Genomic DNA, 14,221 nt, shown 5'->3' on the forward strand with positions numbered 1-14,221 from the left:
TCCTAGTTACATCACCATGCCCCTAGTTACATCACCCTGCCCTGAGTTACAACACCTGCCATAAGTTACAGCACCCTGCCCAAAGTTACAGCACCCTGCCCCAAGTTACATCACCATGCCCCAAGTTACATCCCCATGCCCCAAGTTACAGCACCCTGCCCCAAGTTACAGCACCCTGTCCCACGTTACAGCACCCTGCCACCAAGTTACAGGACCCTGCCCCAAAGTACAGCCCCCTGGTACCAAGTTACAGCACCCTGCCCCAAGTTACAGCACCCTGCCTCAAGTTACAGCACCCTGCCTCAAGTTACAACACCCTGCCCCACGTTACAGCACCCTGCCACCAAGTTACAGCACCCTGCCCCAAGTTACAGCACCCTGCCTCAAGTTACAGCACCCTGCCTCAAGTTACAACACCCTGCCCCACGTTACAGCACCCTGCCACCAAGTTACAGCACCCTGCCCCAAGTTACAGCACCCTGCCTCAAGTTACAACACCCTGCCCCACGTTACAGCACCCTGCCACCAAGTTACAGCACCCTGCCCCAAGTTACAGCACCCTGCCCCAAGTTACAGCACCCTGCCCCAAGTTACAGCACTGTGCATGTGTGCTTTGGCAGAACGGTGCTAGTCTTGAAAACAATCCCTTGAAGTGCTTTCTGCATTTCTTCTTCAAACTAAACTCCTTATGGCTTTAAGGTTTATATGTGTGCGTAGGCATCCTAAATGTAAAATTCATTCATCACTTGAATTAATCAAACTCTAGGATAGGGTTTATACTCTAGATTTTACTGTGCATAGAAATTGTTACGGTAGCTACAATGAAGGAAAAGTAATCAAACTTGTTGTTATTATCTATTATCTCCAAAAGAGAAATGTGGCATTTCTAGAGGAGGAAGTGGAAGATTACTTGTGGGACTGGTATCATCTCCATGGACTGAATGATCTTTTTCATGATCTGTGCAGTGTCCACAATTTTCCACAGCTGTTTGCGAAGAGGAATCCTCACCCTTATGACAAGCTTCTTGCTCCACCTCACAAACTTGACCATTATTCTCCTCATCAAAGTCAAAACCAAACTTTTCCTTTGTAACATTCTTCACGTGAAGAATGGTTTGTTTTAGTTTTGTGTTTTCCCTGTTGGCATCCTCCAAGGCTTGAGTTAGTGACAACACTTGTATCTGCAGCTCCCGCACCTGTGTGTTCAGGTTCGATTGTGGATCTCCGGATTCCTTAGTTTGAAAGAGCTCTGTGCTTGAGCTCATAGAGGACACTGAGAAATTCTCAGCTGAAATGACCAAGTTACAAGTCGATACAAGTACTAGTGGTCATTTCGCCCCATGACAGGTTCTCCAATAGGATTCCGGATTCCGGATTCCGGATTACCTGTCATGGGGCGACACTGAAAACATATTCAGTAAATTTTCGTTCGTTCACTGGTCTCAGCAAATCAGAGACGCAAACAATGTTTTTTCACCGTGAAGAAAAGTCGTTCGCGGTTCTGATTGGACGAACGATTTTTTTTTCACTGCACTTGAATGGCTTCAATCCCAACGCATCAACGAGTACATAAAAAACGAACAAGGTTTTTCCATTTAGTAATTTATTTCATAGATGTCGAGATTTTAGAGATTAAAAAGTGCACTACTTTTGTAACATGAGCTACATACAGTCTCGTGCGTGACATTAGCGAGACAGATTCATTTCAATGTAAGTTTCTGTCTGTCTTCAACTTAACCGTCGAACAGCAAAAACCTCGGAGCCTCTGCAGCCAAGTCTAATAAAATGTTATGTAATAAGTTTATTATAAATTTCTCAGTATGTTCATAACAAACAAAATACAGCATGGAAAGTGCTTTAAACAGTTGTTATTCACTCGTTGTTTTTGATACTGTACAACTCGTGAAAAAAAAACCGTACGCGCGCACTTTGCATGTAGCATTCGCTATCTACGCTCAATTTTGTCACCCTCTTTTTGGCGGCCAAGGGGGAATTAATTAAACAAATAACGTGCATTTTATTCGAAATGCTGGTTTGCAATATAAATTCTCGGTTATCAAACCAACCAGCCATAAATTTGAGAAAATCGGTTGACTAAATATTAGCGCACAACAGTTTTGTGTAGCGTTAGGATCAGGTCATCACATTTCGAACTTTTTACAACCTCCAAAAATAATTCTGCCCCTCCCATTTTCATTTTCCCCTATCTCTTGCTATATATTACTGTGACCATAAAGTTTTTTCTAGCCATTTCTAGATTTCGTGTTCCCTCCGCCATTTGGACGGAAAAAGAAAGGCAATATGCACTTTGTACCTTGACTATTATGACTATTATGACTAGTATGACTATTGTTAAACTGCATACCCAAAAACAATCAAACAAAGGAATCGACATTGTGGAACCGCTCTATGGTCGAATCTCAACCTAACCAGAATTCGGCAACCCGTACGTTTTGTCTAAGCGCCCAGCCATGAGTTTAATGCATTATAGTTAAGACTAAAACGTATTCCCAGAGCATTCTTTATTATAAGAAAAAACACAAATCTTACCGCCTGGAAGTCTTACATTTAAAGGGCCCGTAGTCAATTGCAACGTTATGTTTTCAATCAATTTTTTATACCTCGAAATTAATAAGAAATTTGCGACAGAGAAGATTGTTATTTAATACCAGGAATATTTATTCAAATGCGGCCGTTGGGGATTATTTATTTTCCCGCCAATTTTCATTATGGAGCCATGTATTAATATTAGAAAGGAGCCACTATTTAATCTAAAATATAATGATCAACAAAATGCGTTAATAATAACTACTTTGATATATCGCTTTAGCCAAATCAAATACAAAGTGTTTTATAGGGTTGCTTCAGCAAAAAAAAAAAAAATGGCACGGGATGTTTAACGGATTGGCGGTCAAAATCAGTAATGCGTGCAACCTAACTAATTTCACCCTTTGTTATTGTAAATAACACTAGATTTGTAAACTGCACGGTTATCTATTTTCCCGCTATCCTCAACAGGAACCACAAGTGATCAATGAATCACTATATATCCAGGCAGCTTATACCTAAAATACACCGTAGTTGGGTGCCGACAAGAGACCTTGTTGCCGCACAAAAAAAAAAATTTTGGCCAGAAAAAAAGGAACAATAAAAACTTATTATTTAACCGTTAAACGCCGTTTGGTTCAAACACAAAGAATCGGCGTTTTGTTTGTGGTATTTCCTAAAGGCTTTTCATGCATATCTGTGGGAACCTACCTCGGCCTTTCTTCTTGGTTTTTCATGCATGTCTGGAATCACTGATAAGACAGCTTTGCAAGTCGGATTTATCACAAACGTCTCTGACCATCGACGAAGTCTTAGTTCAGTGCCTTAGCCACCATGATGTCGCCCCATGACAGGTTCTCCAATAGGGTTCTGGATTCCGGATTCCATGTGGGTTTTTTCTCGTGGATTCCGGATCCCAGCAGCATGGATTCCGGATTCCATATCTCATTTTTTCATGGATTCCGGATTCCATATCTCATTTTTTCATGGATTCCGGATTCCATATCTCATTTTTTTCATGGATTCCGGATCCCATATCTCATTTTTTCATGGATTCCGGATTCCGGATTACCTGTCATGGGGCGAGTCATTCCCTCATCTTTACAAGTTTCACAATCTTGAGCTGGTGTGGTATCTTTACAGGTGATTGCACTAACAAGGACTCGCTTGTCAATCTCCCTTAGTTTGTTTTCATGTTGCTGTTTCAGTTGCTCTTGGTGTAAGTTGTAGTGCTTCCATTTATCTTTGATGACCTTTTCTTGCCGGATATGGTCCTCATATTGTAGTTGCAGGGATATCAGAGCCTGTCCGTAAGGAAAAACAAAGTGGTATCAACACAAATTGATACACTGTAAAAGTTATAATACATACATTTTATAATTTTTACACATGTGGGTCCTTCAAAAGTCTCACATGCTAGCTAGTGTATGTCAAGTATACTGAAAAGTATACTTACTTACCTTTTACATTTAAACAAAGGAACATTTTGAGTTGATAGAAAGGGCTGAGAGTGATTTTAGAGTTTTTCAAAGTGTGGGGAAGTAAATGAAACCGGTTCACAACCTCTGTGAAACGTTGTGGTTTGAAAGTATATTCCTGTAGTAAGTAAAACAAAAGAAATGAAAATGACAGGATTTAAGCTTCCTAGCATTCAATGTATGTTAGCCTCTTTTTTTAATATTATACCACTGTTTTTCTGTTACTCCCCTAGGAACCTCTCAAAGGACATATTTGGGACTGCCTTATAATGTGTAGTTCCAGAAAATCCATACCCCCCCCCCCCCCTTCCTATTGAGGGGTTCGGAGGTATGACCCCCCACCCCTCTGGAATTTCCAACCCCCTGGAAAAAAAATTATACATTAACTGTTAAAAAGGGCATTTACCCCCCCATCCCCCTCCCTTCTGGAAATCCCTGGGCGCCCTGGGCATTTACCCCCACCCAACCCCCCGGAATTTCCAATTCCCTCAATGGGGGGGGGGGGGGGGGGGGGGGGTATGGATATTTTCTGGAACTACACAATTATAAAAAAATATACACGTTCAAGCCATGTAGATCTGACGTTTGTTATTAGTGCTATTCAAACCAAGTTCGATTTGGGAACATGTCACATCATTTATATATCACCCATTAGTTTAATGTCCGGATATTTGTCCCTAAAAGGATCTGACTTATGATAAGTAGCACGAGTCCTGTTTCTAAGCGTCGATTAGCTGTGTAATAAATCTTTGGTGTGTTATTGTCTAAATTTACCTAAATCCCCCATCCCCACCAAAAAAAAGAATCGAGCGAATCAAAATCAGTAATTTCCTTTTGATTTATTAATTCGTTTAAAAAATGAAAAAGGAAAATAACTAGACGGTTCCAATTTCCCCCGTCAGATATCACCTGACGAATATTGACACGAAACATAACCGTTCACTTCCCGTCTCCTGTTTATCATTTGAATTTGTAGCTAAAAAAAATTGATGTAACAATAGGGAAATCGGTATAAAATCTTGAAGTGGCTAGTTGAAGTGGGCGACGATATTGAAGTGAGGATTTCGATAAGTGTGTCTCATTGGCCCTCTAGTGTAGCGCAAACAAGAGTATTGTCTGTCAAAAGGATTTAGAATAGCTCGCCAGTCCGCCTAGTTTCCATGACATTAATGTGCCACTATATATCGCTACGACCTTCTCAAGGTTCTTACTACATATAATAACTGTCAATAATATGGGCTTGTACTTTAGAAGGATCAAAAAGGGACGAAAAGTGTTTCTCTTAATACTGTTTCTAATGAATGTTTATTTTGTCCATCGTGTGTTAATTGGACCTGGGACAACAACACGTAACCACGCCTAAAAGCTGACAATCGGCCAAAAAATGGTAATGATGTAAATATCTTGATCTTTTTTTCTTTAAGTCAGAGTCGATTTCCAGTTTTTGGTGTATTGTATTCATTGTTCTGGTACGAGATCGCGGGCTTTTTGATTCTATTCGTATTGATTTTCCCGAGGACTGATGGAGGAAGGATTCTACAAGCTCATCAACTTAAAGAAAAAAAGATCAGGATATTTACATCATTACCATTTTTTGGCCGATTGTCAGCGTTGAGGCGTGGTTACGAAAGGACTCATTATTAAAAAGAAATTCTTTTTATCCATAGCGCGCGCTATTCAAAATGCGCGTTTTTGTCAGTTGTAATGTTTTTGCGTCTCGCGCCACTATTCTGATGTAAATAAGCTTGTAACGATTCACCTTCTTCAGTCTGCCCTGAAGAAGTCTTATTAAAGACGAAAATTTGGCAGAGTCGATTTCCAGTTTTTGGTGTATTGTATTCATTGTTCTGGTACGAGATCGCGGGCTTTTTGATTCTATTCGTATTGATTTTCCCGAGGACTGATGGAGGAAGGATTCTACAAGCTCATCAACTTAAAGAAAAAAAGATCAGGATATTTACATCATTACCATTTTTTGGCCGATTGTCAGCTTTGAGGCGTGGTTACGAAAGGACTCATTATTAAAAAGAAATTCTTTTTATCCATAGCGCGCGCTATTCAAAATGCGCGTTTTTGTCAGTTGTAATGTTTTTGCGTCTCGCGCCACTATTCTGATGTAAATAAGCTTGTAACGATTCACCTTCTTCAGTCTGCCCTGAAGAAGTCTTATTAAAGACGAAAATTTGGCAGAGTCGATTTCCAGTTTTTGGTGTATTGTATTCATTGTTCTGGTACGAGATCGCGGGCTTTTTGATTCTATTCGTATTGATTTTCCCGAGGACTGATGGAGGAAGGATTCTACAAGCTCATCAACTTAAAGAAAAAAAGATCAGGATATTTACATCATTACCATTTTTTGGCCGATTGTCAGCTTTGAGGCGTGGTTACGAAAGGACTCATTATTAAAAAGAAATTCTTTTTATCCATAGCGCGCGCTATTCAAAATGCGCGTTTTTGTCAGTTGTAATGTTTTTGCGTCTCGCGCCACTATTCTGATGTAAATAAGCTTGTAACGATTCACCTTCTTCAGTCTGCCCTGAAGAAGTCTTATTAAAGACGAAAATTTGGCAGAGTCGATTTCCAGTTTTTGGTGTATTGTATTCATTGTTCTGCTACGAGATCGCGACAGTTTGGGCTTTTTGATTCTATTCTCGACGACGACATACGTATGGCTTACAACAAAAGAGCAACTGAAGACATGAAAAAAATCACCGAGATACGCTCATTTGAGCATTTCTTACTGAATGTCGAGCCTGCTGTAGGGTTTGTGAACTATCGTGTCTACAACCAGGCAAGATGGCAGGAATACGTGCTAAAGCACTGTCGTAGAAAACCACGACCTTCATCTTATTATGCGATGTTCCACTTCGATCCCCTGTTGAACGCATTCCACAAAGATGCCATTCACCACCTATTGCCTTATAACGAGTCCTATGACGCGCAGTGCTGGTGGCACGCCCAAGGGGACATTGAAATAGCGCTAGAGATCAAATTTCGCGGTCAAGCTATAATGCTACCCTCAATCACAGTGTTCAACCCTCGCCATCGAGATTACCCACAGAATTGCGGCGATTTTGAGGACGTCCTAAAAACCGCCGCCGTGAGAGAGAAAGCGTGCGCCCCTCATATTTACCGGAGCCGCACTTTATTTGAGTATATTATCCATAACCCTGTTAGTTATAGGGACAATTTTGGTTTGACTTCGTGTCTACAAGTTTTACCCCATCCGAAGATAGAGCCCTACGTGCATTTTGCGCGATACTCTGGGGACAGAGAGTCGCTCCAGGATGTGTTCTACAAGGATGAGATGATGGAAGAATTCCCCAGAATCGCTAACAACAGATCAGAACTACTCTCTTGAATATCTTTTCGTCTACCATCAAAACAACGAGAACGCCCGGTAACAGACGGAAGTTGTCACCGTTTTACAAGAGCGTCGCTCGTGGAGGCGCGGGCTCCCCCGAGATAGATAGAGTTCTCACTCGGATTGTTATTTGGAGGTGCAATAGTACATGTTTGTAGTAAAACCATCATGGTTATTATGTCTCGATTTGAAGTTGGTGCGACAAGTGAACTAAAAATCCTTTCCTTAGACCCGTAGCCATGACTATTAACGCACTCCTCATTATTTGCTTGTTTCCCTCAAAACCCTGGCCCAAAGTTACATTACCCTGCCCCAAGTTATAGCACCCTGCCCCAAGTTACAGCACCATGCCCCAAGTTACAGCACCCTGCCCCAAGCTATAGCAACCTGCCCCAAGTTACAATATCCTGCCCCAAGTTACACCACCATGCCCCTAGTTACATCAACCTGCCCCAAGTTACAGCACCCTGCCCCAAGTTACAGCACTCTGCCCCAAGTTACAGCACCCTGCCCCAAGTTACATCACCCTGCCCTGAGTTACAACACCCTGCCCCAAGTTACATCACCATGCCCCAAGTTACAGCACCATGCCCCAAGTTACAGCACCCTGCCCCAAGTTACATCACCCTGCCCCTAGTTACATCACCCTGCCCCAAGTTACATCACCCTGCCCCTAGTTACATCACCCTGCCCCAAGTTACATCACCCTGCCCCAAGTTATAGCACCCTGCCCCAAGTTACAGCACCCTGCCCCAAGTTACATCACCATGCCCCAAGTTACAGCACCATGCCCCAAGTTACAGCACCCTGCCCCAAGTTACATCACCCTGCCCCTAGTTACATCACCCTGCCCCAAGTTACATCACCCTGCCCCTAGTTACATCACCCTGCCCCAAGTTACATCACCCTGCCCCAAGTTATAGCACCCTGCCCCAAGTTACAGCACCCTGCCCCAAGTTACATCACCCTGCCCCAAGTTACATCACCCTGCCCCAAGTTACATCACCCTGCCCTGAGTTACAACACCCTGCCCCAAGTTACATCACCCTGCCCCAAGTTACAACACCTGCCACAAGTTACAACACCTGCCACAAGTTACATCACCCTGCCTCAAGTTACAACACCCTGCCCCACGTTACAGCACTCTGCCCCAAGTTACATCACCCTGCCTCAAGTTACATCACCCTGCCCCAAGTTACATCACCCTGCCCCAAGTTACATCACCCTGCCCCAAGTTACAGCACCCTGCCCCAAGTTACAGCACCATGCCCCAAGTTACATCACCATGCCCCAAGTTACATCACCCTGCCCCAAGTTACATCACCCTGCCCCAAGTTACAGCACCCTGCCCCAAGTTACATCACCCTGCCCCAAGTTACATCACCCTGCCCCAAGTTACATCACCCTGCCCCAAGTTACAGCAGCCTGCCCCAAGTTACAGCACCATGCCCCAAGTTACAGCACCCTGCCCCAAGTTACATCACCATGCCCCAAGTTACAGCACCCTGCCCCAAGTTACAGCACCCTGCCCCAAGTTACAGTACCAAGCCCCAAGTTACATCACCCTGCCCCAAGTTACAGCACCATGCCCCAAGTTACATCACCATGCCCCAAGTTACATCACCCTGCCCCAAGTTACAGTACCCTGCCCCAAGTTACATCACCCTGCCCCAAGTTACATCACCCTGCCCCAAGTTACATCACCCTGCCCCAAGTTACAGTACCAAGCCCCAAGTTACATCACCCTGCCCCAAGTTACAGCACCATGCCCCAAGTTACATCACCCTGCCCCAAGTTACATCACCCTGCCCCAAGTAACAGCACCCTGCCCCAAGTTACATCACCATGCCCCAAGTTACATCACCCTGCCCCAAGTTACATCACCATGCCCCAAGTTACAGCACCCTGCCCCAAGTTACATCACCCTGCCCCAAGTTACATCACCCTGCCCCAAGTTACAGCACCCTGCCCCAAGTTACAGCACCCTGCCCCAAGTTATAGCAACCTGCCCCAAGTTACAGCACCCTGCCCCAAGTTACAGCACCCTGCCCCAAGTTACAGCACTCTGCCCCAAGTTATAGCACTGTGCATGTGTGCTTTGGCAGAACGCTGCTAGTCTTGAAAACAATCCCTTGAAGTGCTTTCTGCATTTCTTCTTCAAACTAAACTCCTTATGGCTTTAAGGTTTATATGTGTGCGTAGGCATCCTAAATGTAAAATTCATTCATCACTTGGATTAATCAAACTCTAGGATAGGGTTTATACTCTAGATTTTACTGTGCATAGAAATTGTTACGGTAGCTACAATGAAGGAAAAGTAATCAAACTTGTTGTTATTATCTATTATCTCCAAAAGAGAAATGTGGCATTTCTAGAGGAGGAAGTGGAAGATCACTTGTGGGACTGGTATCATCTCCATGGACTGAATGATCTTTTTCATGATCTGTGCAGTGTCCACAATTTCCCACAGCTGTTTGCGAAGAGGAATCCTCACCCTTATGACAAGCTTCTTGCTCCACCATACAAACTTGACCACTATTCTCCTCATCAAAGTCAAAATCAAACTTTTCCTTTGTAACATTCTTAATGTGAAGAATGGTTTGTTTTAGTTTTGTGTTTTCCCTGTTGGCATCCTCCAAGGCTTGAGTTAGTGACAACACTTGTATCTGCAGCTCCCGCACCTGTGTGTTCAGGTTCGATTGTGGATCTCCGGATTCCTTAGTTTGAAAGAGCTCTGTGCTTGAGCTCAGAGAGGACACTGAGAAATTCTCAGCTGAAATGACCAAGCTACAAGTACTAGTGGTCATTCCCTCATCTTTACAAGTTTCACAATCTTGAGCTGGTGTGGTATCTTTACTGGTGATTGCACTAACAAGGACTCGCTTGTCAATCTCCCTTAGTTTGTTTTCATGTTGCTGTTTCAGTTGCTCTTGGTGTAAGTTGTAGTGCTTCCATTTATCTTTGATGACCTTTTCTTGCCGGATATGGTCCTCATATTGTAGTTGCAGGGATATCAGAGCCTGTCCGTAAGGAAAAACAAAGTGGTATCAACACAAATTGATACACTGTAAAAGTTATAATACATACATTTTATAATTTTTACACATGTGGGTCCTTCAAAAGTCTCACATGCTAGCTAGTGTACATGTCAAGTACTGTCAGTATACTGAAAAGTATACTTACTTACCTTTTACATTTAAACAAAGGAACATTTTGAGTTGATAGAAAGGGCTGAGAGTGATTTTAGAGTTTTTCAAAGTGTGGGGAAGTAAATGAAACCGGTTCACAACCTCTAGTTATGAGACTGTGAAACGTTGTGGTTTGAAAGTATATTCCTGTAGTAAGTAAAAAATATATTCTTCATACAATTCATTTCACAGAATAATTTTCCCTTTCTGATATTACACTTAGATAAGGTAAACAGGGAGAGTTTTCTCTGGTAGACTCACCTGAGCAACTTTGGTCATATTCATTGCCTCCATTATGTACTCTGTAAACAGTAAAACAACAACCATCAAAAGAAAATATATCTCAGCAACACAGGGCTTAGACACAACCCTTATTCTTTTATTTCAAGATGGTTCTCAGATTGTATCAGATGCTTTTCATTCAAATTACCGTATTTACTCATTAAAATACAACCTTTTTTAATGCGAAAATGACCTCCAAAATTGGGGAGCATACTATACATGAAACTTCTTGTTTGAGAGGTAAACAATTAGCCTAGTTATTTAAACACTGTGAGGCATCATTTTGTCATACCAAACCTAAATCAACAAAAAAATCTGGAGTGCACCGTGAAGGACTCTGGCAAGAAAGTCTACTTGTTTACAATGTCTATGAGGCAAAGGTAACCCCTTTTTTTCAACATACTTCCCATCTAGGATTTTTGTCAAATATAGTTACTTTCCTAGTTGTTTTTTTTTTTTTTTTTTTGAAAATGACCTCAAACATCAATTTATACATTATACATAAGTGTGTATTATATATGAGTAAATGCGGTAACAGAATACATTTAGTGCTTTAAATGGTCAGACCCTTAAGCCTCTTATGGCATACCTGTCAACTCTCCCACATTAGGCGGGAGTCTCAAGAATTTGGACCCTTTTCTTCGGCGTTGAGCACAAAATCTCTGGCTATTTAGCAATTTTTATCACTAAAAAAATATTCTAAAGAAAATCGTCATTTTGCCTATTTTCTATTAAAATATTTGAAACAGTGTAATTCCCTTGCATAGCACAATTTATCTTACACCCTTGTGAGATCTATAAGTGGATTTGTTTGCGAGAGCTTTCTATATGGAGAGGTTGTATCATTGAAAAACATTTTGGAGCTGGCAAATAAAAATGCTTTAAGAATTTTGAATGACAGAAGGTGGTTTAGCAGTTGGAAATCTTCAGCGAGATATGGCAGAATATTGAGAGCTGCAGTTACATAACTCACATAACACACTTCTCTGTGACTTGGTGAGTCTGTAAACATTCTGGATTCTGCATGAAGGCTGCATGAATATAATTTACCTGCCGCTTTTTGGTGACAACTGATAGCATCAGCAAACTTGAAAGAGTTGAGAAGAGCTTCTGCTTTTCTCTCCTGAAGATGAGCCTGTAGTGTTAAAAAGATGCAACATACAGTTATGAACTATGTACCCTGTAAAAGTTTTTTTCCCCTTTTAAAAGTGAGGCCTTTCAGATCTCCAGAAATTTGGATACGGCATGCAGGCCTGTAGCCTCAGAGATAGGCACGATATCGATTATCACTGATATCTGATATTCAGATTAGGATATTATCATTGTTTTCCTCTAATTACATGCTATTAAGCCCGGGCTAAACACGCAAACATGTTTGTCAAACATTGAAATCGAACACTCACACGAGCATGTTTTGCGAGGTGTGGCTAAACACAAAAACATTTTCATAAAACATGAGCATCCTCACTTTTTCCGTTATGATTACGTGAGAGATCAAAGTGGCGCTATGGGAATTTCGAGCAGTGATTGGATAAAATCATGAAGCGCGCGCGGTGTTTTGTGTGATGAGTGCCAAAACAATAAAACATTTGCGTTCAACACAAATGTTTGATGAAAATGTTTTGATCTCGTTCAAACATCTTTACGTGTTGTGGAAGCCAATTGAGTGCCATGTTTTGTAGGTGGCTAAACGTACAAACATTTGCATCAAACGCAATGTTTGACAAACATGTTTCACTGTTTAGCCAGGCCTTTAGATAGTGGTTAGACCCCTCTCCTCTCCTCTTCCCTCGATATTGTGATATTATCGGAGATTATCTTTTTGTCATCTACTAGATGTATATTTAGATACCCTTCTTCCCTCTGCTGGACACTCGATATTGTGATATTATCGAAGATTATCTTATTATTTTCTACTATATGTCTATTTAGATACCCTCCTTCCCTCTGCTGGACCCCTTGATATTGTGATATTATTGGAGATTATTTTATTAGAATCTACTAGATGTCTATATAGATATCCTCCTTCCCTCTGCTGGACCCTCAATATTGTGATATTATCGTAGATTATCTTATTATCTTCTACTAGATGTCTATTTAGATACCCTCCTTCCCTCTGCTGGACCCCTCGATATTGTGATATTATCGGAGATTATTTTATTAGAATCTACTAGATGTCTATTTCGATCCTCTCCTTCCATCTGCTTTACCCCTCGATATTGTGATACTATCTGGGATTATCTTGTTAGAATCTACTAGATGTCTATTAAGATATTCCCCTTACCCATGCTGGACCCCTCTATATTGCGATATTATCGAAGATTATCTTATTATTATCTACTAGATGTCTATTTAGATAACCCTCTTCCCTCTGCTGGACCCTCGATATTGTGGTATTATCAGAGATTATCTGATTATTATCTACTAGATGTCTATTTAGATACCCTCCTTCCCTCTACTGGACTCCTCGATATTGTGATATTATCAGAGATTATCTTATTAGAATCTACTAGATGTCTATAGAGATTCCTTCGCCATCTCTGCTGGACCCCTCGATATTATCAGGTATTCGACTACAAAATCTACTTTGACTGTCACGTTTGTAGAAGGAGTCTATATGTGATATTATCTGATATTATCAAGTCGTGAGATGCAATAATCAAGGTTGAGCACAGCAGTTCTAAAGTTTTTTTCTTCTAAAGTTATAGTATCTGATATATATCAGTAATTAAATTTGTGAGCTTTGTTGTAATATCAGCTAAATGTCTGATACTAAAACCCTGTAAAGAAATATCTGATTTATATCCGATTTTAGATGAGTGATAATTATCGTATAAATATCAAAATGCCAGAAAAATTCTTTATGAGCTTGATGATGGTGATTTATCACATAAGCTTACAATTCGATCCACCGGCTATACACCGACCGTAATCTCGATCTATAAACAGTTTTCTTGGCCATTTATTGACATCGATCAGTCTCCTTAAATGATTACTTTCTCTACGATTAATGCTTTTACTATATTTCTAGACAACAAAGAAGTAAGGTGTTATGACTTTTATCCATAGTACGGACCATTGTACGTAATAAGAAACAGCATAACTTATCTGTAAAATTCGGTCAATAGATTTTCGACTGCCCAACGTTCGTGATTTTTAATTCAGTGCAAGCTTATATCAGCGTTCTTGGCAACATGGAATTTATACATACCGAGTTCAGAGGGCTATTCATAATGATACAAACAGGAAGAGGACGAAAACAACAAAATGGGACATCAACAACAACAGGTCCTCTTCATACTCCGTCCACCATTTTGAATATCGATCCCAGTTCCTTTTGAGCAGTAACCAAGCGACCCCAC

At 41.2% G+C, this 14,221-nt stretch overlaps 3 protein-coding genes across 5 annotated transcripts; 2 read left to right on the forward strand and 1 right to left on the reverse strand.

Moving 5' to 3' along the window:
- Window positions 1–135: 135 nt before the first annotated feature.
- LOC125567911 (extensin-like) lies at window positions 136–651 on the forward strand. Its single transcript, XM_048728919.1, has one exon. It carries the CDS (start codon window positions 136–138, stop codon window positions 649–651), a length of 516 nt encoding a protein of 171 aa, XP_048584876.1.
- An 8,003-nt stretch (window positions 652–8,654) lies between these two features.
- Window positions 8,655–9,470, forward strand: LOC125567912 (splicing factor 3A subunit 2-like). The gene has a single exon (XM_048728921.1). The coding sequence runs from the start codon at window positions 8,655–8,657 to the stop codon at window positions 9,468–9,470; it is 816 nt and encodes a 271-aa protein (XP_048584878.1).
- A 172-nt stretch (window positions 9,471–9,642) lies between these two features.
- LOC5521543 (nuclear receptor-binding factor 2) lies at window positions 9,643–14,208 on the reverse strand. Of its 3 annotated transcripts, none has more exons than XM_001641289.3 (4): window positions 14,071–14,208; window positions 11,910–11,994; window positions 10,839–10,879; window positions 9,643–10,409 (listed from the first exon to the last, which is right to left on the reverse strand). In XM_001641289.3, the coding sequence occupies exons 1-4, from the start codon at window positions 14,089–14,091 to the stop codon at window positions 9,726–9,728; spliced, it is 831 nt and encodes a 276-aa protein (XP_001641339.1). In that variant the 5' UTR covers window positions 14,092–14,208; the 3' UTR covers window positions 9,643–9,725. The 3 variants fall into 3 exon arrangements, with proteins under 3 accessions (XP_001641339.1, XP_032222496.1, XP_032222497.1); XM_032366605.2 differs by lacking the exon at window positions 14,071–14,208 and adding an exon at window positions 12,263–12,318; XM_032366606.2 differs by lacking the exon at window positions 14,071–14,208 and having other exon boundaries at window positions 11,833–12,226.
- Window positions 14,209–14,221: the final 13 nt, after the last annotated feature.

This window comes from Nematostella vectensis, chromosome 6 (genome assembly GCF_932526225.1).
Source record: "Nematostella vectensis chromosome 6, jaNemVect1.1, whole genome shotgun sequence".
In the NCBI taxonomy this organism is placed as follows: domain Eukaryota; kingdom Metazoa; phylum Cnidaria; class Anthozoa; order Actiniaria; family Edwardsiidae; genus Nematostella; species Nematostella vectensis.